Source organism: Indicator indicator, chromosome 10, assembly GCF_027791375.1.
Source record: "Indicator indicator isolate 239-I01 chromosome 10, UM_Iind_1.1, whole genome shotgun sequence".
Lineage (NCBI taxonomy): Eukaryota > Metazoa > Chordata > Aves > Piciformes > Indicatoridae > Indicator > Indicator indicator.
The window spans coordinates 31305155-31328722 of NC_072019.1; the positions used below are offsets into that span (position 1 = coordinate 31305155).

At 52.6% G+C, this 23568-nt stretch overlaps 2 protein-coding genes and 1 non-coding gene across 3 annotated transcripts in view; 1 reads left to right on the forward strand and 2 right to left on the reverse strand.

Annotated features, from left to right (window-relative positions):
• USP24 (ubiquitin specific peptidase 24) overlaps window positions 1–5384 on the forward strand; it is an 82385-nt gene extending 77001 nt beyond the window's left edge. The window contains exons 64-68 of the mRNA XM_054383907.1: window positions 504–582; window positions 1567–1642; window positions 3142–3228; window positions 4322–4432; window positions 5033–5384. Of these exons, the coding sequence (XP_054239882.1) occupies window positions 504–582; window positions 1567–1642; window positions 3142–3228; window positions 4322–4432; window positions 5033–5095 (416 nt within the window). The 3' untranslated portion in view covers window positions 5096–5384. The remainder of the gene's footprint in view (window positions 1–503; window positions 583–1566; window positions 1643–3141; window positions 3229–4321; window positions 4433–5032) is intronic.
• A 6813-nt stretch (window positions 5385–12197) lies between these two features.
• On the reverse strand, window positions 12198–17701 carry PCSK9 (proprotein convertase subtilisin/kexin type 9). Its single transcript, XM_054384117.1, has 11 exons — window positions 17663–17701; window positions 17411–17534; window positions 17079–17212; window positions 16036–16177; window positions 15756–15952; window positions 14923–15106; window positions 14281–14451; window positions 13417–13565; window positions 13163–13322; window positions 12654–12835; window positions 12198–12365 (listed from the first exon to the last, which is right to left on the reverse strand). Exons 1-11 carry the CDS (start codon window positions 17684–17686, stop codon window positions 12198–12200), a joined length of 1635 nt encoding a protein of 544 aa, XP_054240092.1. The 5' UTR covers window positions 17687–17701.
• Window positions 17702–20777: 3076 nt separating this feature from the next.
• TRNAG-CCC (transfer RNA glycine (anticodon CCC)) lies at window positions 20778–20848 on the reverse strand. Its single transcript has one exon. It is a non-coding gene; the product is annotated as a tRNA-Gly (tRNA).
• Between the last annotated feature and the right edge of the window lie 2720 nt (window positions 20849–23568).

Below are 23568 nucleotides of genomic sequence, written 5' to 3' on the forward strand. Positions count from 1 at the left end.
GGAATTCATGGTACAGCAAACTTCCCAGCAGGAATGGCCTGGGGGTTTGCCCAAGCCTCCTGCAGAAGAGTTTCATGGCTGTTGAGTTCTGCTGTGCTTATTCATGTGAAGAAGCTTTAAAGGTTCTCCCACCTTTGCAGATTTTGATCCAGGTGGCAGCTGGTGATCTGGTCCATTTAAGGGGTTTCAAACAAATACTTGTTTTGTGCTTCAGATAGATGTAGCCATTGGATTGTAGGGGGAGAATAACTGCATTAGGAGGGGATTGATGAAAATTCAGGTGCTGCATTTGAAAGAAGTCCTCATTTTCACTGTGATCTCCTTGTAGAGTGGTGGAAGTACTGAGAAACACACAGCCATGTGTTTAACACCGATCCTCCTGCTACCACCTGCAGAAATAGATTCTACCACCTAAGTGACAGGTTTAGCTACATCTTTGCTGTTTCAGACTGACTGGTACACAGAAATGTGAGCTGTGCTTTTGCATCTGTTTCTCCCCACAGCCTTGATGCACCACAGCAACCACGTGGACAGCAGCCGCTGTTACCAGTGTGTCAAGTTCCTTGTTACTCTGGCTCAGAAGTGAGTAACAGGGTTTGGAGTTTAGCCTCATCCCTACCTCATCCGTACCCTCTCTGTGTCTAGGCTGCCACTCTTTCTACTTTTTTGATCAATTTTATCTTTTCTAAGTGATGCTGAAAGGTCTTGATGTGTCAGTTTGAAGTGGAATCTTTACTGGTTAGAACCTGAGATGGGTTTTTCACCTAACAACTGCTAATTGCTGTTTATAAAGGGAAAAGTCAGCTACATGCTGTAGAGCAGAGACCCAGCACTGAGATAAACACAAAGCACCTCTGCTATGGAGGCAGACTGAGAGAGTTGGGGCTGTTCAGTGTAGAGAAGAGAAGGCTACAAGGAAACCTTCTTGTGGCCTTCCAGTATCTGAAGGAGGCCTACAAGAAAGCTGGGGAGGGACTTTTTAGGGTATCAGGTACTGCCTGCACTAGGGGGGATGGAGCAAAACTAGAAATGGGTAGATTCAGATTGGATGTTAGGAAGAAATTCTTCCCCATGAGGGTGGTGAGACACTGGCATAGGCTGCCCAGGAAGGTGGTGGAAGCCTCATCCCTGGAGGTTTTTGCAGCCAGGCTGGATGTGGCTGTGAACAACCTGATGTAGTGTGAGGTGTCCCTGCCCATGGCAGTGGGGTTGGAACTGGATGATCCTTGAGGTCCCTTTCAACCCTGAAAATTCTATGATTCTAAACTATGCCAGATTTTTTAAATATTATGATTCAAAAATTCTCTTTGCTTAGAATATGTCCCAATAGTTCTGCAATATGTGAGTCTGTGTAGTAGACTACTTGGTGTAAAGTTTACTGGGCATTACTGCTCCTGCTAATTCAGTTGTAACAGGACTGTAGAGTTTAAAGTCAGAGTCTGAAGTGATGACAACACTACAGAGCACAGCAGTACAAAGAGAGGGAAGTCTCTGAATCTTTTTTTTATTTTCCATTTTGCCAGGATGCCTTATTTGTGTCTAACAAATCTAATTTCCCTTTCCAAGGTGTTCTACTGCAAAAGATTATTTCAAGGAGAATTCCCACCACTGGAGTTGGGCTGTGCAGTGGCTACAGAAAAAGGTAATTTGGCTGTAATTTTTACAGAGAAACAGTCACTTTGTTTGCAGTGAGAATTATGGAATCTCTTTGTGTCTCTCTCTGTGGCTGTCTGAGATGACTGTAAAGACAGAACACAAGCTGCTTCATTTCCTGCAAGGGCAGCTTGGGTGCAGCTAAATCTGATGCATGCAAGAGCTTCAGTAGGCCTCCATGTGTCTCAGGCATGGATACCTGCACAGTGAATAAAACCAAGTGAGAATGGTCAAAGGGATTATTCCTTGCCATGTTGGAAGCTTTCAGCATCACTGTGTTTGTGTTGGAAGGCTTCACTTTCTTTAAAAAGCCATTTTCCTTTGCCTGTCTGGTGATGCAAGAGTGGCTTCCTTACAGAGTCATCACAGCCATCACAAAACATAGCCATGGACAGATTCAGCTTCTTCATAGAATGGTTTGGGTTGGAGGGGACCTCCAAAGGTCATCTAGTCCAACCCTCCCTGCAGTCAGCAGGGACATCCTCAACTACTTAAGGTTGCTTGTCAAGCCTGACTTTGAATATCTCCAGGAATGGGGCCACAACTACCTCCCTGGGTAACCTGTTCCACTACCCTTGTGGTGCAAAACTCGTTCCTAACCAATCCAAATCTGCTCTTCTCTAATTTCAAACCATTGCCCCTCGTCCTATTCCTGCAGGCCTTAGCAAACAGTCCCTCTCCAGCCTTCCTGTAGCCCCTTTCAGGTACTGGCAGGCTGCTATTAGGCCTCCCTAGAGCCTCCTCTTCTCCAGGCTGGACAAACCCATCTCCTTCAGCCTGTTCTCATAAGAGAGCTGCTCCAGCCCCCTGATCACTTCCCTCCCACATTTGTACTTTCTGATCTTCCTTCTGAACTTGGCCTGGATTGGCCAATAAATCTTCAATAAATACCCAAGAACACTCCAGAAACTTAAAGCTCAGCAGAACTGGCACAGGTTTGCCTGTGGTCAAGCAGAGCCACGCTTGGTCTCCCAGCACAGCATGTAGAACATGGCAGTATTCCAGCTCCAGGCTGCCTTTCTGTCCTGCCAGCTGCTGCAGGCAGATGTCAGATGCATGAAGTAGTAGGGTAGTGAACACTGGAAGCAGAATTAGCAGGATGCTTGCAGTGCAGCTGCCACTACTTGTTGCCACTCTTCCCCTGAAGCACAGTGAGCTGACAGATCTGCAGAGTCCTGCTGCTCCCACTTTCACTTTGTACTGGCTCCTCTAAACCCTGAATCCACCACTTCAGCTGCTATCCAGTAACCTGCAAACACATACAGTTACCAGACAAAGGTGGCTGGTGGCTGGTTTTCAGCTGAGGGACAAAAGCCTCTCTGGCTGCTCTTGCTGCATTAAAAGTGCAGGCTTGTCTGTGCCCCAGATCTCCAGCTCATTGCCAAAGGATCTGGGAAGCTCATTCAAGGCTTGTTAGTTCACCATCACAAGTGGATGAGGCTTTACACCTGTATGGCAATTTCATGGCTTTCTTGGCTTGTTCTGCAGATGTCTGAACATTATTGGGCTCCACAGAGCAACGTCTCCAATGAAACATCAACTGCAAAGACCTTCCAGCGCACCATCTCGGCACAGGTACCTGTCAGGCTGGGGAGATGGCAGTCAGCTCTTTCATTTCCTTTTGCTTCTCACTTAGCATCTCTGGGTTTTGCAGCATTAGCATACTCCAGTACACTCACAGTTCTGCCTTTACACACCCTGTGGTTGTTGCTGAGCAAAACTAACACCAGAATGATATTACATAGGATCACAGAGTGTTAGGGGTTGGAAGGGACCTTGGAGAGATCATCCAGTCCAACCCCCCTGCCAGAGCAGGATCACCCAGGGCAGGTCACACAGCAAGACAGAGAAGGAGACTCCACAACCTCTCCAGGGCTCCAGGACCCTCACAGTGAAAAATTTTTCCCTTCTATTCTCATGGAACCTCCTCTGCTCCAGCTTGCACCCACTGCCCCTTGTCATGTCGTTGGACATCACTGAGCAGAGCCTGGCTCTGTCCTCCTGACACTGCCCTGCACATCTTCATAAACATGAATGAGGTCACCTCTCAGGCTCCTCTGCTCCAAGCTAAAGAGTCCTAGCTCCCTCAGTCCTCAGCAGGGAGATGCTCCACTCCCTTCAGCATCCTTTTTACACCCAGTAGTGATTTATTTACATTTTACTACTTTCTGCTCAAAATCTGTGAAAAATTTTAAAGGCATAGCCTAAAACTACCACAACTGGACTCTTTCAAGCAGTTCCCTGAGATCCTTCCTGAACTGAGCGGTCCAGAACTAGGCACAATATTCCAGATGAGGCCTCACCAGGGCAGAGGAGAGGGGCAGGAGAACCTCTGTGAACCTACTAACCACAGCCCTTCTAATCCACCCCAGGATGCCATTGGCCTTCTTGGCCATAAGATCTCATTGTCATCCTGTTGTCCACTTGGACTCCTAGGTCCTTTTCCCCAGAGCTGCTCTCCAACAGGTCAGCCTCCAGCTGATATTGTTCCATGGGGTTGTTGTTTCCCAGTTAGTCAGTAGCTCACAATTACTGTGGTGGCTTAGCTCTCTCACTACAGCAGCTCTGTTGTTTCTAAATCAATTTAAAAAAATAATATAATAAAAATGTTCTGAAACGAAGGTGCCACCTTGGCCCCTGACATTCTCTTGGACTCTTTCCACCTCAGGACACACTGGCCTATGCCACAGCCTTGCTGAATGAGAAAGATCAGTCTGGAAGCAGTAATGGGTCAGAAAGTAGCCCAGCCAACGAGAATGGAGAGAGGCATCTGCAGCAGGTAACAGTCAAATAAGGCCATGTTTGTCTTCTGTCACTTTGTTGTGTTGCACAGCTTGGTCCTGGGACTCAGGTCAGAGCCATCACTGAACATGGGGACAATGATCACGGGATCACAGGATGTTAGGGGTTGGAAGGGACCTCAGGAGAATCGAGTCCAACCCCCCTGCCAGAGCAGCACCATAGAAACTGGCACAGGTCACACAGGAATGTATCCAGATGGGGCTTGAAAGTCTCCAGAGAAGACTCCACAACCTCTCTGGGCAGCCTGTTCCAGTGCTCTGGGACCCTCACAGTGAAGAAGTTCCTCCTCATGTTGAGGTGGAACCTCCTGTGCTGGAGTTTATATCCATTCCCCCTTGTCCTATCCCAGGGGGCAAGTGAGCAGAGCCTGTCCCTTTCCTGTGGGCACCCAGCCCTCAGATATTTGTAGACATTTATTAGATACCCTCTCAGTCTCCTCCTCTCCAGACTGAACTGCCCCAGGGCTCTCAGCCTCTCCTCACAGGGCAGTGCTCCTGTCCCTTCAGCATCCTCACAGCCCTTTGTTATGCACCTTCCAATAGTAACTTGCTGTGTCTTTCGCTCCCCCCATTAAAAGGGCTCAGAGTCTCCTATGATGATTGGTGAGCCTAAAAGTGACCTTGATGATGTTGACCCTTAGAAGATACCTATGAACAGCTCAGCTCAAACCTTTTCAAGCCTGGCACCTACCGAAACTGGAGTCCCGTTGCTTACGCCATCAGAGTCTGGAAGAGAAGCGGCTTTCTAGGATGGGAGGTGATGCAGGAGGAGGTGGTTTCCCTGAAAGCTAAGAGCATTTCTTTGTTTCTTTTTTCTTTTTCTTTCTTTTTTTTTTCAAAGCCACCAAAGGCTTTCAGCTCAATAAATGCTCTAGAAAACTGCACCTTCACCTTGCAGTAGTGACAGTCCAGACGCAGAAAACAAGAAGACTTTTGGGGTTTGTTTTTGTTTTGGTTTTTTTTTTTTATCAAATACACAAATGCTAGTGGTTGAATTTTTATGTGAACATTAAATGAGTGAATGTAAAACTGTTGCTTTTCTGTGATGCTGCAAAAAAAAAAAAAAAAAAAAGAAACAGACTTTGGGTTTTATACAGGAAAATAAAAACAACAACAAAAAACTACATAAAAAAAGAAAAAGAAAACAACCAACCAGACTGTCCTTATGTGTGGAGGGCAACTTTTTAATCTTTCTGATTGATATTGAATAGGAATATTCAAAATTTCTGTAAAGATGTGTGATGACTTTATCATTTCATTGTAAAAATATTAGTTAAAGAATGGGTTTACAGAAGGACTTCTCAATTTAATATGTCTCCCTGCTGATTTGTAAAGCTCTTTGAGAAGGATCAGGAAGAGAGCTCTGGAAGGAATGGGATTCCTTACAGAACAGGTTGCTCAAGGAGCTTTGGGATGGGTCTTCTATTCTAGGACCCTTCCATAGACCACAGACAATTGGAAAGGGTGAGAAAAGCAAATCTTTGCTCTGTAGGTATGGAAGGGAAGCTTTGCTCTCTGAGTCTGGAGGAGGGGAGCTTTGCTCTGTAGGTCTGGCAGAGGGGAGCTTTGCTCTGTAGGTGTGGAAGAGGGGAGCTTTGCTCTGTAGATGTGGAAGAGGGGAGCTTTGCTCTGTAGATGTGGAAGAGGGGAGCTTTGCTCTGTAGGTGTGGAAGAGGGGAGCTTTGCTCTGTAGGTGTGGAAGAGGGGAGCTTTGCTCTGTAGGTGTGGAAGAGGGGAGCTTTGCTCTGTAGGTGTGGAAGAGGGGAGCTTTGCTCTGTAGGTGTGGAAGAGGGGAGCTTTGCTCTGTAGGTGTGGAAGAGGGGAGCTTTGCTCTGTAGGTGTGGAAGAGGGGAGCTTTGCTCTAGGTGTGGAAGAGGGGAGCTTTGCTCTGTAGGTGTGGAAGAGGGGAGCTTTGCTCTGTAGGTGTGGAAGAGGGGAGCTTTGCTCTAGGTGTGGAAGAGGGGAGCTTTGCTCTAGGTCTGGCAGAGGGGAGCTTTGCTCTGTAGGTCTGGCAGAGGGGAGCTTTGCTCTGTAGGTCTGGCAGAGGGGAGCTTTGCTCTAGGTGTGGAAGAGGGGAGCTTTGCTCTGTAGGTGTGGAAGAGGGGAGCTTTGCTCTAGGTGTGGAAGAGAGGAGCTCTGCTCTAGTTCTGGTAGGGGGAGCTTTGCTCTGTAGGTCTGGCAGAGGGGAGCTTTGCTCTGTAGGTCTGGCAGAGGGGAGCTTTCATCTAGGTGTGGAAGAGGGGAGCTTTGCTCTGTAGGTCTGGCAGGGGGGAGCTTTGCTCTGTAGGTCTGGCAGAGGGGAGCTTTGCTCTGTAGGTCTGGCAGGGGGGAGCTTTGCTCTGTAGGTCTGGCAGAGGGGAGCTTTGCTCTGTAGGTCTGGCAGAGGGGAGCTTTGCTCTGTAGGTCTGGCAGAGGGAAGCTTTGCTCTGTAGGTCTGGCAGAGGGGAGCTTTGCTCTGTAGGTCTGGCAGAGGGGAGCTTTGCTCTGTAGGTCTGGCAGAGGGGAGCTTTGCTCTGTAGGTCTGGCAGAGGGGAGCTTTCATCTAGGTGTGGAAGAGGGGAGCTTTGCTCTGTAGGTCTGGCAGAGGGGAGCTTTCATCTAGGTGTGGAAGAGGGGAGCTTTGCTCTGTAGGTCTGGCAGAGGGGAGCTTTCATCTAGGTGTGGAAGAGGGGAGCTCTGCTCTGTAGGTCTGGCAGGGGGGAGCTCTGCTCTCTGGGTCTGGCAGGGGGGAGCTCTGCTTTCTGGGTCTGGCAGGGGGGAGCTCTGCTCTCTGGGTCTGGCAGGGGGGAGCTCTGCTCTCTGGGACTGGCAGGGAGGAGCTCTGCTCTAGGTCTGGCAGGTGAGAGCTCTGCTCTCTGGGTCTGGCAGGGGGGAGCTCTGCTCTCTGGGTCTGGCAGGTGAGAGCTCTGCTCTCTGGGTCTGGCAGGGGGGAGCTTTGCTCTAGGTCTGGAAGTGTTCATTGTTAAGAGATGTTGGTGGATTTAAAAAAAAGTTAATGAGTACTTTAAAAGGAAAAAAACAAAGCACTTTAAGATGGAATTCTATTGCAGTTTTACTCATTAAATTTGTTTAAGCTTTGGAGACATATTGAATGAAGTGGAATCTCAATCATGTGATCTGCAATCACTTGCTTATGCTTTGAAATTCCTGAGAAAGTTGGTATTGGTTGGATATGATGAAACAATTCTTGGATTGAGTTGGGGACACTGTTGTGCAGAGTTTCTGGCAGTTTGAACACAGGGGAAGAACAATTTGGCTTTGTTTGTATTTTCACTTGACCAGGCAACCTTTCAAGTACCACACCTCATTTGGATTTGCTCACAAACAACTGGAAACCAGTTAGGATGATTTTGAGCACAGCTTGCTTTTGGTTTTGTTTTTTTTTTTTTTTCCCCACCTCTTTTTGAGTTGCTCACAAACCACTGGAAACCAGTTAGGATGATTTGAGCACAGCTTTTTGGTTTGGTTTGGGGTTTGTGTGCGTTTTTTGTGTTTTCCACATCAGTGCTATCTGGCTCTGGATCCTCCAAGCTTCTTTTGTGCCAACTGACTCTCCCTCCTTTGTACATTTTGCATTTGTCACATTCTCTGCACTGCTTTCTGCCTTTATTTATGGATTCTGCCTTACTTTAAAATTGTAGAGATATATATATAAACAGAAACAGAGGACATCTTTAGGAGTGCCTGGGGAACCTCGAGAAGAGATCAATTTGCCAAGTTCAAGGCACAACCAGCCAAAAAGTGCCTTTTTTTTTTTTCTTTTCCCCCCCTTTTCTTTTCTTTTTTGACACCCTGTTGCTGAAACAAGCAGCAGCAGGCAGCTTTCCACCGTTGTGCACTAACACTGAAATGAATCAGTCACTTCACTGTTGGAAGCAACCATCAGATCTGAGCTCAACTGTACAGCTTTCTGGGTTAAAAGAGCCAGAACTGAGCGTGGGATAGGAGTTCAGGGTGGCACCAGAGTCAATCTCTCACTTTTCCTTTTCCCAAACAATGCCTTGGGAGACACATGGCAGAGTCAGCATCTTAGAAACGTTTCTGATCACGTGCTGGGACATTTGAAATGTGATGTTTTAAATTCACTTGGAATAAACCATTTCTTATGGATTTACCCCCTTCTTCCTTCCCCCTTTCCTTAATGCTTTGTTGATGGGGTGGGGGGAGAGGAGGGCAGGGGGGACATAATCATCCCAAGGAGTCAGTAGGCAGCGGTGATGGTGATGGAAGAAGCTGGGTAACGTTCCTCCAGGTTGGCACCACTTCTCACTTCAGGTTCCTGCTATTTCCTATGGAAACAAGGTCGTTCCTCCACTACCACGGGCCCAGAGGAGAAGCATGGATGAGAGAAAATTGCCTCAGGATGGCTCGTCACCACTGGATACTTGAAACCAATACAAACTTTTTCATGGTTCTGCTCACGCTTGTACAAAGTCAATGGTTTTTCATTTGCAATCAGATGATTCTTGGTCAGATTTTATTTTTGTTTTTTATTCTTTTTGTTTTGTTTCCAGCTGCTGTCATTTGAACCTGCTGAAGATTATTTTTTTGGAAAATAAGAGTTCAAAAAAAAAAAAAAGAATAGTTTTTGTGTAAATTGTGATGCATTTCTATGTTGTAATTTTTACTGCCAATCTTTTTTGGATGATAAAAAGAAAAAATGAGGAAAAAAAATGTTTTTATACAGCTTACTAAATGTTCAGTGGGGAGGAGCAGCCACAGCCTGTCTGTGAGCAGCATTTGGGAAGATGTGGTCTGATTAATAACGTAGACATTTGGCACTGGAAAAATAGGGCAGTCTTGGGATTCCTGGTCAATGGAATAAAGTTATTCCTTTCACAGAAAAAAACAGTGTCATCATTAGACTGCTACGCTGTTCTCTCCTTGATCCTCTTATCTTGAAACTTCCCAGGCCACTGCTACAGGTGATAAGCTCTGAGAGGTCACATCAGATGGGCTCCTGGCCAAAGTCAAAGCAGCTGAGTGTCCCCTGGAGCTGAGCTGCTCTCTATCCTCGTGCCATGGCATCTTCTGGCAGATTTGTATCTGTGTGCAGCATCTTCTCCTGACCTTCTTAGCGGGCAGGGCTTGCAGTCAGGGATTAGACCAGCTTTAGTGCAGCAGATAGGGAGCTTTGCAGCACTGGATTAATGCAGCCCTTGTCGCAGCTGCTGCAAGGTGCAGGGAGCAGGACCCGCTGCTGGGACTCTCCTGCTTCCCCCCTCTGCTGCTTTCAGCCAGGGGTGCAGCCTGCCTCTGCCTTCCTGACAGGTGCCTTTGACATTTCAAGCATGCCCCAAGCTGTGGTCTCCACTGGCAGTGCCAGTCCTGGGACCACAGACTGGGTGTTGCAGTGTGGTGGCTGGAGATTGTCCGCAGCATACCTGGGATCAGCACTGCCTCCTCCTCAATGAGAGAGGCTTCTCCACCTCCTCACATACAAGACACTATGATACTAAGACACATACAAGATTAGCAGGAACTAATCTTCTAACACTGTTTCCTTCCACCAGGCTTGAACTAAGCTGTGGAAGCTGTGTCTGGCTTACTGAGTGTGGAAAATGCCCACACCTGTGGGGAGCAGCCAGCAGGGGGCTTCCCCTCTCGCAGGGAAGTCAGCAGAGGTGACCTGATCCACATTTGGAGAGGTTGTAGCCTCTTGAGGCTACTGGAAAACCCCCAGCTGTGCCAAAGCTGTGCACAGCTCCCTTTGGCTTCTCCCCTTTGTGCAAAGTTCAGATTATAACTGATTAAATGATGGGCTATAATAATTATCCACCTTCTGGGCTAGGTGAGGGATGGGCTTTTGCCATCCTTAGGTAACAAGTTAGAAACATTTCAAGCCCTTCAGAGGGCTGCGTCCTCCTGGCTCTCTGTCTCTCCAAGCTGAAGTAACACATGTGGAAGTGACATTTTGATGGGGGAAAAGTGTCCCCAACCCAGAACATCTACCAGCTTAACCTGGTGCTTGTGCTATCAAGTTTATTTTTTCTCACCTGTCCTCAGATGACATCACACAAATTATTTTTTGTATACCAGGAGGCTGCTGTCATGAAAATACAGTGAGAGCCAGCTTTGGGGGATCCTTCTGCTCTTCAGCCCCTCTCTGCTGCTGTGCAAGAGTCTTTGGACATCTCTGCTTTACCTTCCTTCACTTGGTAAACAGTGAAGCCCCACTGTTACTAGACACAGCAGCAAGAAGCCCAAGGACACATTCCCCAAAGGTGGTTGTTGCTTTGTTTCCACTACTGGAAGCTCTTGTTCTACACCACTGTTTCTAAAACAAACTTCAGTTCTCCCATGTGCGTGGGACAATGAGACCCAGCCCCTGGGCTCTGGGCCAGGCCCAGAGCTGGAGCTAAGAGCGAGAGAGGGGAGGGTGCCCACACTGTGTGCTCTGACCTCTGAGCATGCAGCAGGCATCCAGGGGCACCTCCTGCCAGAAGCAGGAGAGAGACTTTTTCATAAGGGTATCTAGCAATAGGACAAGGGAGAATGGTTTGAAGCTGAGGGAGAGTAGGTTCAGACTGGATCCTAGGAAGAAGTTCTTCAGTAGGAGGGTGGTGAGACTCTGGAATAGGCTGTCTGGGGAGGCTGTGGCTGCCTCCTTTGTGGGGATGTTGAAGGCCAGGCTGGATGAGGCCTTGAGCAGCTGAGTCTAGTTGAGAGGTGTCCCTGCTCATGGTGGGGAGGTTGGAGCAGATATCTCTGAGGTTCCTTCAACCTGAGGCATTCTGTGACCACAGCCTGGGCTGGTGGCCTGCAGCCAGCTCAATAACAAAGCTGAGCTCCTTTTGGGGAGTAGCATCCCTGCTGGAGGAATTTCAGCTCCCCCTTCCAGACTGCTTCCCCAAGGGGCTGCACATGAAGCCAGGCACTGGATCACCTCTTCTGAGCACTGGTCTAGGCATTTTATTTTAAAAAGAGGTTTATAAAATGTTTATTTATAAAATTCCAAATAAATATCTGAGGTACAAATGTATAAACCAAGGTACTATGAAAAGTTTGGGGTTTTTTTCTTCTTTCGTTTTAAAAAGGAATCACAGCCAGAGAAGAGCTGAAAGGAGGGAAGCTGTTAATGCAAGGCCTAACACCAACAGATCATTAGCTTTGACTTTAAAAAACCACTAACAACTAACAAAGCAGAAGCTGACTCCTAGCAATGCAGATTAAAATCTAATTAAAACAAGCAGACTGTTTAAACTACAGCTCTTACACTCAACTGAAAGCTAAAGTCTCCTGGGGACGTGAGCAGGCAATTATAAAACTGCCCCAAAATGGCTAAACTCTGATTTCTGCAGGAGCTAAGCAACACCTAATGAGCGGCTAACCAAGAAAGAAAGGGAGCAATCCTCACCACGAGGAGGTGGTGGGTTTGTCAAACACTGGATGACAACAGGAGCAGCCTCTTGGTGGTTCCTAGTCAGGGTCCTTAGAGAAAGAGGTGATGAGGAAAGGATGCTGGGGTGACTTCTGTGACAGAGCAGGGCTCTGGCTGTGCAGGGGCTGCTTGGAGACCTCTGGCAGAGCCCCCAGGGTCTGTGTGTGAGAGGGGGACACCCTTGTACCCCACCATCACGGCAGCCCGAGCACAGAGATTGTCAGCAGCTGCATGCCAGAGCAGGGAGCATGCCAGGAGTGGCAGCTCAGCCCCGGGAAGGTGCCCAGCCAGGGACACAGCAGTCCTCCAAAGTCCTTGGGCAAGCCCGGCCAGGGCATCCACGGCTGCAGCTCAGCCTGTACCTACTGCTGGCTCTGGCAGCAAATAGCACTGGCTGTGGCCGCGCTGCTGCCCGGGGCGCTGGCTGCCACACAGGTGTTGTCCACGGCGTAGGCTCCCATGGTGCCAGGGCTCTGAGAATGGGCACTGCAGCCTGTCAGCGTCCAGCCCTCCTCACAGGACACGGCCACCTAACGGGAAGAAGAGGTCACTCGCCATGGGTCAGCAAGGGGGTGGAGATCTGCCCCGCCCTGCTGGCCCTAGGGCTTAGAGTGATGTCCCCAGTGTCACACGGAGCTGCTGTACACCAGCTGGGGGAAGTGTCCTGTTCCAGGAGGGCAGCTGGGGACACCAGTGAAGGCTGGGCTGGGGCAGCCACAACGAGATGCCGAAGCCAATTGTGGCCCCCACCAGGGTGATAGAAGGGATGAGCCAGGGCAAGGACAATGCCGAGGCAGAGGAGCATGCTCCATCCCTACCTTCTCCACGGAGCCAGGGGCCATGTGCTCCTCCACCCGGCACTGCAGGCTGGCGGCAGGGCAGCACGAGGCGTGTGCCATCACCCCTGTCGTACCAGTGCAGTGGCTGGGCCTGGCCCCCGGCCCCGGAACAGGTCTGCCGCCGTCACCCAGCACTGCACCAGAGGAGTGGAAGCTGCACCCTGCCAAGGACGGAGGAGCTATCAGTACGGGGCAGCCACGGCAGCATCCCAGCGCACCCCCAGGCACTAAGGGATGTGTCCTGTGCGCCCCGTGCTAGATTCTATGGTCCTGCTCTGGCAGAGGAGTTGGACTCCATGATCCCTGGAGGTCCCTTCCAACCCCTAACCGGCTGTGATCCTGATCCTGTCCCCGCTGAGCCCTGAGCCGTCCAGGCATGCAAGACGTGTCCCCTGTCACCCCAGCGCCAGCAGCCACTCTTTTACCCCCAGGCCCCAGAGTTTATCGGCCACCAGGCGCTGGCCTAGGACGCCGTTGCCTGCTGTTACCGGTCAGTACGTGTTCCCGCGCGGAGCAGCCGGCGCCTGCCGCCGAGCTGGCGTTGATGCGGCACTCGGCCCTGGGCCACGTACAGCACCTGGCGATGGCATAGACGCCCCGGCCCCGGAACGCGTTGTGGGCTACGCACCGCTTCTGCCCGTCCTTGTCCTGCGGCCGGGGCAGCACAGCGTCACCAGAGGGGTTCGGGGGCCTGGGGACACCCCTCTGAGGCAGCGCTTCCGTCCCCCCACGCCCTGCTCACCTCCATGTGCTCCCCCAGCCGCCTGCCGCTGCGGGAGAAGCTGGAGCAGCTGAGCATCTCCTCGGTGGCGGCACAGCGAGCCGCGGCCGTGCCGTGCCGGGTGAGCCCCGAGCGTGCCGACCACACCGACCGGCAGTACAGCTGCTGGCCTGCAATGGGCGGGTGGTGTCAGCGGGGTGCGCAGCCACGGCATCACCCACAGACCACGCAGAAGCAGAAAACTCTACTCTTTGGGAAACCTTTAAGATCATCAGCTCCAAGCATTAACCAGCACTGCCAGGTCTCCACTAAACCATGTCCCTCAGCACCATATCCGCGTAGCTTTTAAACCCCTCCAGGAGCTGCACTTCCCCAGGCACCCTCTTCAAGACCTCGACAACCTTTTGGGGAAGAAACGTTTTCTAATATCCAGCATAAACTACCCCTGGTGCAACCCGAGGCCATTCTCCCTTGTCACTATCACTAGTTTCCTGGGAGAAGAGACTGAACACCACCTGGCTCCCACCTCCTTTCAGGGAGTTGTAGAGGGCAAGGTCTCCCCTGAGCCTCCTTTTCTCCTGCATGAACAACTCCAGTTCCCTCAGCTGCTCCTCACAGAGCCCTGTTCTCTAGACCCTTCACCAGCTATCCTTTGGGTGTGCTCCAGCATCTCAATGTCAAATATCCTATGGCATGGACCAGAATGCCACAAAGGTCTGCACCCCGCCCTCTGCATGCATACAGCCACATTTGGGCTCAGCTATCCCTGGTACAGCTGCAGGAGGGACATGCCCTGCCCACACATTGTGCTTTCACCCAGGCACATCTCTCCTTGGCAAAGGGTAGAGCCCTACTGGGCACCCAGCAAGCAGCTGAGGTCCCTACCTGTGCCTAGCCGGGCAGGCAGCCCAGCCACACAGTTGGGTGTCTGGAGCCTCTGCTCCTCAGGGAACCAGGCCATGTCCATGACGTTCTTGGTGGCAAAGTGCAGGAGGCGCTGCCGGAGCTCGGCCAGGCTGAGCTGGGGCTTGGCGCTGAGCAGCATGGCAGCGATGCCTGCCGAGAGCCCAGGGGGATCCTGGTGAGAACCAAGAACTGCACAGCCACCCACACACTCCCTCCCCTGAGCTACACAACTCCAGAGAGACACCAGAGGAGTCACTGCAGCCCACTGCCATGGGATGCCACAGCTCTGTGCAGGCTGCAGGCCCCATATGTGCCCTGATGCCAAAAAGGAATCACAGCCAGGGGAAGAGCTGAAAGGAGGGAAGCTGTTAATGCAAGGCCTAGCACCAGCAGATCATTAACTTTGACTTTAAAAACCCACTGACAACTAACAAAGCAGAAGCTGACTCCTAGCAATGCAGATTAAAAATCTAATTAAAACAAGCAAGACTGTTTAAACAACAGCCCTTACACTCAACTGAAAGCTAAAGTCCTGATGCCCTGTGCCTGCAGGAACATCTACCCAGCGCCACCAGCAAGTTCAGGGCCAGCCCTGTTTGCCACCCCGCAGCCCTGGCTCGCCTGCCACATGCGCAGCCGCCAGCGAGGTCCCACTCTGCGCCGTGAAGCAGGTGCTGCAGTCACTGGAGGCACCGATGATGTCGTCCCCTGGCGCAAACAGGTCCACGCAGCGGCCGAAGTTGGTGCCCAGGGTGCCGATGGAAGCGGGTTGGTCCTCACTGTTGGTGGCACCTACAGTGATGACCTGCCAGGGCATGGACAGAAGGAGACAGGATGGGATGGGATGGGATGGGATGGGATGGGATGGGATGGGATGGGATGGGATGGGATGGGATGGGATGGGATGGGATGGGATGGGATGGGATGGGATGTGTAGCCCCCAGCCCACTCAGCCAACTTGGCACTGGAGCAGATCATAGAATCATAGAATTGTCAGGGTCAGAAGGCGCCTCATGGATCATCCAGTTCCAACCCCACTGCCATGGGCAGGGACACCTCACACTACATCAGGTTGCTCACAGCCACATCCAGCCTGGCTGCAAAAATCTCCAGGGGTGAGGCTTCCACTACCTCCCTGGGCAACCTGTGCCAGTGTCTCACCACCCTCATGGGGAAGAATTTCTTCCTAACATCCAATCTGAATCTACCCATTTCTAGTTTTGCTCCATTCCTCCCAGTCCTGTCCCTCCCTGACACCCTAAAAAGTCCCTCCCCATCTTTCTTGTAGCCCCCTTCAGATACTGGAAGGCCACAATAAGGTCTCCTCAGAGCCTTCTCCAGACTGAACAGCCCCAACTCTCTCAGTCTGTCTTCATAGCAGAGAGCTGAGCCTGAGGAAGCAGCAGCATGGCCCCAGGTGTCCCAACACCTCCAGAAGTGGCCCCAGCCTGTACCTCTGGCTCAGATGCTGGAGAGTACAGACAGGCATCATCCTTGTAGTTACCAGCAGCTGCAACCATCACCACCCCCAGCTGTGCCATCCACTGGCAGCCAGCATTCAGTGTGCGGCTGTAGGCACCAGCAAAGGGCAGCAACACTACCAGGGGCACGTAGGGCTGAGCCTCCAGGTTTGTCTTGATGAACTCCAGGCCTGAGGAGGATAAGACAGGTAGGACACTCTCAAAGGATAGGGATGAGGTGGAGAGCTCCTCTCCAGGTCTTGGGGTGACTCACCGATGAGGGTCCCACTGACGGTGCCCTTGCCCTGGCAGTTCAGCACACGGAGGCTGTGGATGCTGGCACCGGTGGCCACGCCGGCATCACGCCCGCTCAGCACCCCAGCCATGTGGGTCCCGTGGCTGTCACACTTGCTGGCCTGGTGCAGGCACCATGGTTTTACACCCCAGCTCCTTGTATCAAAGCAGGTTTGCAACCCCCATTCCACCCCCTGGCATCCCACCGATTTCTGGCCCAAACAGCCTGCTTCCTGTCAGCTAAATCCCATGGCAGAATAAACCCTTTGAAATATTTCAGGTTGTGGCAAAGATAAAAAATTACAGGGTCACAGGATGTTAGGGGTTGGAAGGGACCTCTGGAGATCATCGAGTTCGAGCTAGATTGTATGGTCCTGCTCTGGCAGGGGGGGTTGGACTAGATAATCTCTTTGCGTCCCTTCTGACCTCTGACATCCTGTGATCCTGTGAGTTCAACCCCCCTGCCAGAGCAGGACCATACAATCTAGCTCAGGTCTCACAGGAATGCATCCAGATGGGTCTTGAAAGTCTCCAGAGAAAGAGACTCCACAGCCTCTCTGGGGAGCCTGTTTCAGTGTTCTGTGACCTGGGCAGGAGAAATCATCCTGGGCAGGAGAAAACCTGGCAGAAACGGCAAGGGATGTGGCCAGCCTTCCCTGGGGATGTGCTAGCACTGGGATCCTCCACACAAGCAGTGACAAAACCACATAGGACAGCACCAGCACCCACTGCAGGGCACAGCCAGCTCTCCTCACCCTGCAGGTGGAGTGGACCTCAGTTCCCTCTTGCAATGGATACCTTGACACACACCCATGGCCACCGAGCCTGCTTTGCCCAGGAAGGAGCTTATCCACATCCCCAAACGCACCACACTGAGGGTCCCAACAGCCCCTAGGACCACAGCTCCTACTGCTGCATGTCCTGCCCATTTTGTCACAAGCCAAGTGTTCCTCACGTCCTGTGAAGCCCCACAACTCTGGCCAGGATTTGGTGGGTACAGCATGCAAGCAGCTCAGGGCTCACCTGCCTGTGGAAGCGGGACCCATCCTCTTCAGGGACATTCTCAAAGTCAGTCACAAACACCCTGCCTTTGATCTCCCGATGGGTGCTCTGCACACTGGTGTCCAACAGGTAAATCTCCACCAGGTCACCTTTATCTACCAGGCACACAGGGGGAAAGGTGAGCATCACCATGGTCAGCCCTGACTGTCTGAGATGCTGCCAAAATGCAGCTCTAGCCCTGCAGCACCCAGGGGCAGGGGAATATTCCCCTTCCCTCAAGATCAGGAAAGCAGATGGGGTCACTGACCCTTCCCCAAGCACCTGTGGTCCTTCCCCCAAGCCCCAGCACTTACTGGGAGGGCTGTAGCCACCCGAGCTGGGCTGTGACAGTAGGATCCTGCCCAGGTTCCAGGGGACACTCTGGGCAAAGACATAGGAGTCCTCCTCGACATACTCCACGTGAGGCATCTTCAGCGCCTGCGGGAAGAAGACAGAGCTCAGCACGGTGACAAAGCTCCTACATCCCTCTGGGGCCGGGAACCTGCCAGTGCCCAGCACTGCTGCCACCTGCACCACACGGGGACTCATCACCCGCTACCCCGTACCGTCTCCAGCACGTCCCCGCTCATCTTCACCAGGAAGGCAGGCAGGAGGTGGAAGACGTGCAGCAGCTCCATCAGGTATCCACGCCGAGCCGCCCGGGCCTGCAGCCTCCGTGCCGTGCCTCGCACCTCAGCCTCGCCGACGCCTGCCCGCAGCACCACCAGGTAGCGCCCGGGCAGCCGCCAAGATGCCTGCGGGGACGCGAGCACCGGGCTTGGAGGCACGCACACGCGTGGCAGCCCCAGCTTCCCCCACCACCCCACGCTCCTCACCTTGGTGGCACGGTGGAAGGCGGCGGGACCCGATGGGGCGGCCTCGATGACAGCTGCCTCCTCCTCGGCTGCTACCAGGGCCAGCACCAGCTCCTCCGCCAGCTCTGCCGCCGCCCGCTCCAGCGCCAGCGCCAGCACCATCAGCACCAAAGCCCGCGGCGCCATCGTGCTCGCCCGGACCCCCGACGGGCAGCGCGTAGAGAAGCGGAGCCGCCGAGACCCTTCAGCACGGTGCAGTCCGGCCCGCGGAGCCGCTACGCACCTGAGGCGCCGGAGAGCTGGATCCGGGGAGCCGGAGCGCACCTGCGGAGGAGCCGGAGCGCTCCCGGGGAGCTGAGGAGCCGGGGAGCAGGGGCCGGAGCGCGCCGGGGAGCTGAAGCGCACCCGCGGTGCCGAGGAGCCGGAGCGCAGCGGCAGCCGCGGCTTTGCCCGGCGTGGCGGGGCGCGGAGGGGGTAGGGGGGAATCACGCCACCGCCGGCGGCCCCATCGGCCCATCCGGGCGGGTTAACCATTAACGGGGCGGCGGTGGGGACGGTGGGGCAGCAGCCGCCTGGGGAAGCGGCACTTCGTGGGGGAGCGGAGGGCCGGGAAGAGCGGGCAGCTCGCTGGAACCCCCCCGCCCAGGAGTCCCCGTGTCTCGCCGGGAGCTTCGGAGAGAAGAACGCAGACGCTCAAGGACTATTTTCAGGAGGGGCTGGAAGCTTTTCTGTGCCTCTTGCTGGCCTGCTTCAGAGGCAGATTTCCATGGAAGCCTCTAATCCTGTTTAGGCTTTGCTCGCAGAGCCGTCACAGTGCAAATGTTATTTTTTCAGGCTGCGGTTGGTGCTTTCCCGTGGCTCTCCCCACCAAGTTCCGTCTCTCCCCTCCACAGTGCCGGGCTCCCACACTGCTCCAACATCTCTGAGACCTTCAGCAAACCCCCTCCCTGCTCCCTGCTTCCAAGGGAGACACAGATTTAGTCTGCAGGTTACGTGTAAATTCCTCTGAGCTGATGTGTGTGGTAGGGACATGTGCGTTGTGTATGGGTGAATGGATTTTGTAACGATGTGTGAGTGGTGTGCATGGATGCAGATAGACCCCTAGATTGGTTTGGGCTGGAAGGGACCTTTAAAGGTCATCTAGTCCAACCCTCTGCAGTCAGCAGGGACATCTTCAATTAGATCAGGTTGCTCTGAGCCCCAAACAACCTGACCTGGAACGTTTCCAGGGATAGGGCATCAACCACCTCTCTAAGCAATCTGGGTCAATGTCTCACCACCCTCAGCATAAAAAAATTCTTCTTCCTATGTAGTCTAAATCTCCCCTCTGTTAGTTTAAAACCATCACCCCTCGTGCCCTGCTCAGAAGTCTGCCCCCAGCTTTCTTACAAGTAATGAATGGTCTCCCTGGAGCTTTCTTTTATCCAGGGTGAACAACCCCAACTTGCTCAGCCTGTCCTCAGAAAAGAATCCATCTTTTAGATGTCTCTATATACTTTACATGGACTTCTATGTTTTATATGGATTTCTATGTTTTATATGGACTGAATGTGTTTTATATGGATTTATATATTTTACTTTTAATGAGATCTCAAGCAGGTGCCTGCACCCTTGTTTGGTTACCTGGGGGTATGCCAGACCCCTCTTGCTTCCCACTCTGCCACAACAAGCCAACATGACCAGATTCCAGCATCTACCAGGATCCTCACAGGGACAAGTCTCGTGCCTTATTGCCAGCTCAGCTTAAACATGCACCTCTAAGTCATCCTGCAAACACAGTGCTGGTGCTTTGGGGGCACAGCATTTTGAGGGGGACAGTTTCCCCAAATAGTCACTTGCTTGCTTTTTGCATGGGTGAGAAGCTGTGTCTGTGGGAAGGGTGGAGAGAGCCCTCCAGAGGAGGGGGTACCAAAGGCCTCCCCAGCCCCCCCACACCCCTTCATGTTGGAGTTGTTGATCTCAGAAGCATTTTCCAGCCTAAACAATTCCACTGTTCTGTGTGCTGAGCAGCAGGGAGACCTTGGCATGGATACCTGGCCCCAATACCTGTGCCCTCCAGCTGTGTCTGTGAACAGGGGGGTGTCCTGCTCCAGGGTTGGTGAAGCAGAAGAACAGAAAAGGCAACAAAGAAGTGAGACCCCATCTGGAGTACTGCTTCCAGTTCTGAAGCCCCTGTTACAAGAAGGATAGGGACATGGTGGAATGTGTCCAGAGAAGGTCCACGAGGATGAGCAGAGGGCTGGAGCTCCTCTCCTATGAGGATAGATTGAGACACTTTGGGCTATGCAGTCTGGAGAGGAGAAGGCTCTGAGGAGACCTTCTTGTGGCCTTCCAGTATCTGAAGGGGGCTACAAGAAAGATGGGGAGGGACCTTTTAGGGTGTCAAGGAGTGATAGGACTGGTGGGAATGAAGCAAAACCAGCAGTGGGTGGATTCAGATTGGATGTTAGGAAGAAGTTCTTCCCCATGAAGGCGGTGAGACACTGGAAGAGGTTGCCCAGGGAGGTGGTGGAAGCCTCATCCCTGGAGGTTTTTGCAGCCAGGCTGGATGTGGCTGTGAGCAACCTGCTGTAGTGTGAGGTGTCCCTGCCCATGGCAGTGGGGTTGGAAGTGGATGATCCCTGAGGTCCCTTCCAACCCTGACAATTCTGTTATTCTATGAAGAGCCCAACAAGGCGGAAAGCCTCCCCTCAGTCCCCTCCAGCCATGCCACCCCTGGGGGGCAGCCATGGTGCAGGCAGAGGGATGCAGGGTCAGGGGTACCCCACACTTTCCGCTGTGGCTGCAGCAAAACAAGACCTTCTTTCTTCTGAATTTTTGGGCCCTTTCAGTGTGATTCAGTGACTGCACTGGCACCACTCTGCTGTGCACCAGCCGGGAATCGAACCCAGGTCGCAAGAATGGGAATCTTGCATGATACCACTACACCACTGGTGCCCTGGCAACCACTGCACCCGGCCGGCCCCTAATGCCATGCAGGAATGTCCCAGTCTCCCGGCAAGATCCTGTTCTCCCTCTATTGCCCCTTTCTCCCAATGTTTAACCCCAAACTGCCCGGGGAAGGCTGACCCTGTTGGCCCTGCCAGCCCTGGGAGTGCTCCTGCCCCCAGGCAGGTCAGGGGTGGCTCACTGAGGGGGGACGTGAGGACCCACAATGGGGGTCCATGGGGAGAGGCTGCACTCCCCACCTCAGCCCTCTCCTCTGCCCTGCCCAATGGAAATGCTCTGGAAAATTCAGTTTCTTCTGGCAAAAGTGAAGCCCAGGACATAGAACTGTGGAATGATTTGGGTTGGAAGGCACCTTTAAAGGTCATCTAGTCCAACCCCCCTGCAATCAGCAGGGACATCTCCAACAACAGCAGGTTGCTCAGAGCCCCAGACAACCTGACTTAGAATGGTTCCAGGAATGGGACAGCTACCATCTCTTTAGGCAACGTGGGTCAGTGTTTCACCATCCTCAGCATAAAAAAAAAAAAAAAAAAAAAAAATCTGTCCACTCTAAATCTTCCTTTTTAGTTTAAAACCATCAACCCTTGTCCTGTCACAACAGACACTGCTAAAGTCCCCCTTCACATACTGAAAGGCCACCAGAAGGTCTCCCTGGAGCCTTCTCTTCTCCAGACTGAACAACCCCAATTCCTCATAGCAAAGGGCCTTCAGCCTTGGATCATTTCTGTGGCAGAATCCCTGCCTTGACCTGCTGCCCACACTGCTGGAGATGCAGCCCAGAATGTGGTTGACTTCTCACATTGCCAGCTAATGCCCAGCTTTTCATCCATGAGCACCCCAAAGCCCTTCTCTGCAGAGCTGCTCTCAACCTTCTCATCTCGCAGCATGGACTGATACCAGGGATTGCCCCCAGCCAGATGTAGGAACTTGCACTTGGCCTTGTTGAACCTCATGAGGTTCACATGAACCCAATTCTCAAGGTCCTCCAGGTCTCTCTGGATGCATCTCACCCCTCAGGTGTGTCAGTTTCACCACACAGCTTATTGTCACCTGCAGACTTACTGAGGGTGCACTCAGTCCTCTGTCTAAGTTATTGATAAAGCCACTAAACAGCACTGGTCCCAGTGCAGACCCCTGATGGGTGCTGCTTGTCACATCTGGACATCAAGTTGTTGACCACTGCCACCTGCATGTGACCATCCAATCCATTCCTCCTCCACCCAACACTCCATACACCAAATCCTTTCCTCCTCCACCAAACACTCCATACATCCAATCCATATCCCTCCAGTTCAGAGAGAAGGATACTGTGGGGGGCTTGGTGTCTCTACAAGACTCCTACACTCAACACAAGCCAGCAACGCAGAGCAACATCTTGCCCCAGGCACCCTCCACAACCTGGTGAGACTTGTCCCCCTCCAAGTGTCCCCACAGTCACCAGGAAGGACAAGCAGGAGTGGAGCAGGTCTAAGCAGCTTCCTCTTGGATGGCTGCCAGCAGTGTTTAGCAAACACTTCGTTCCCCACCCTCCCACAGCACCGTTGTTCATAAACACCCCGGGAACATGGGCGCTGCCTGCCCCTTCTCCCCTTGCTGCTGTGGTGACATGAAGGTGAGGAAAGGGCACAGGGATGCCTGGAAAGATGGCACAGGGGCATGAAGCCTCCAAGTAGAACCACTTCTTGCACCACCCCGAATAACACCAACAAAGCTCTCCCTGGGCAGCAGGGGAGTTTGAGGAGCATCGTCTCCAGGGCTCCCATGCTCCATCCCTCTCAGGTGTCAGCTTTCTCCCTGGTTTTGGCCTTGTCAGCCCACAGAAATTTGCTGAGGGGCTGTGCCAGAAGGTATGTGCTCCCAAGTCCCCTGGGGCCATGCCACCACATAGAATCATAGAATCATAAAATCAAGAAGGTTGGAAGAGACCTCAAAGATCATCGAGTCCAACCTGTCACCCTACACCTCATGACTATCTAAACCATGGCACCAAGTGCCACGTCCAATCCCCTCTTGAACACCTCCAGGGATGGTGACTCCACCACCTCCCTGGGCAGCCCATTCCAATGGCCAACCACTCTCTCTGTGAAGAACTTTCTCCTCACCTCCAGCCTAAACCTCCCCTGGCGCAGCTTGAGACTGTGTCCTCTTGTTCTGCTGCTGGTTGCCTGGGAGAAGAGACCAACCCCCTCCTGGCTACAACCTCCCTTCAGGTAGCTGTAGACAGCAATGAGGTCTCCCCTGAGCCTCCTCCTCTTCATGCAGCACCCAGCACAACTTTTCCAAAAGAGGGTAAGAGACTCTCAGCATCTCCACACTGCTGGATCCACCAAGATCCAAACCCAGCTGCCCCAGGAGGCTCAGCCCCGAGCAGCCCAAGGGCAGGTAGAGGTCACAGCTCCTGCTGGTGCTGCAGTCTCTGTGTGCTGCAAATAGGCTGTGGAAAGCTGCTGTGTTGCCCCTGTGATGGTGACAAACCAGGTTTAGCTCCAACGTGACTTGAAACCAGCGCTTATTATTCAGAGGGAGCTTGGGGATGACACCAGTCTGCAAAGCCACCCACAGCAGCACAGCTGCTGACAGCAACCTGGCTGAGAGAGAAAAGGCTCCCCAAAGCCACCACCTCAAACCTTCCATGGGAAGCCACAGCCACCTCCTGGGTTTTGGCTCAGCTGAGTACCCCCTCTGACCTCACCAGCACTGGAAGTTGG

Excerpts from the sequence above, each read along its gene's own strand:
- PCSK9 (XM_054384117.1), bottom strand. The coding sequence starts at position 17,686 with ATGAGCGGGGACGTGCTGGAGACG. Across the intron at positions 15,107-15,755 it reads CTCCAGCATCTGAGCCAGAG|GTCATCACTGTAGGTGCCAC; the intron begins GTACAGGCTGGG and ends ATGCCCTGGCAG. Across the intron at positions 13,566-14,280 it reads GCCTGCCCGGCTAGGCACAG|GCCAGCAGCTGTACTGCCGG; the intron begins GTAGGGACCTCA and ends CGCCCATTGCAG.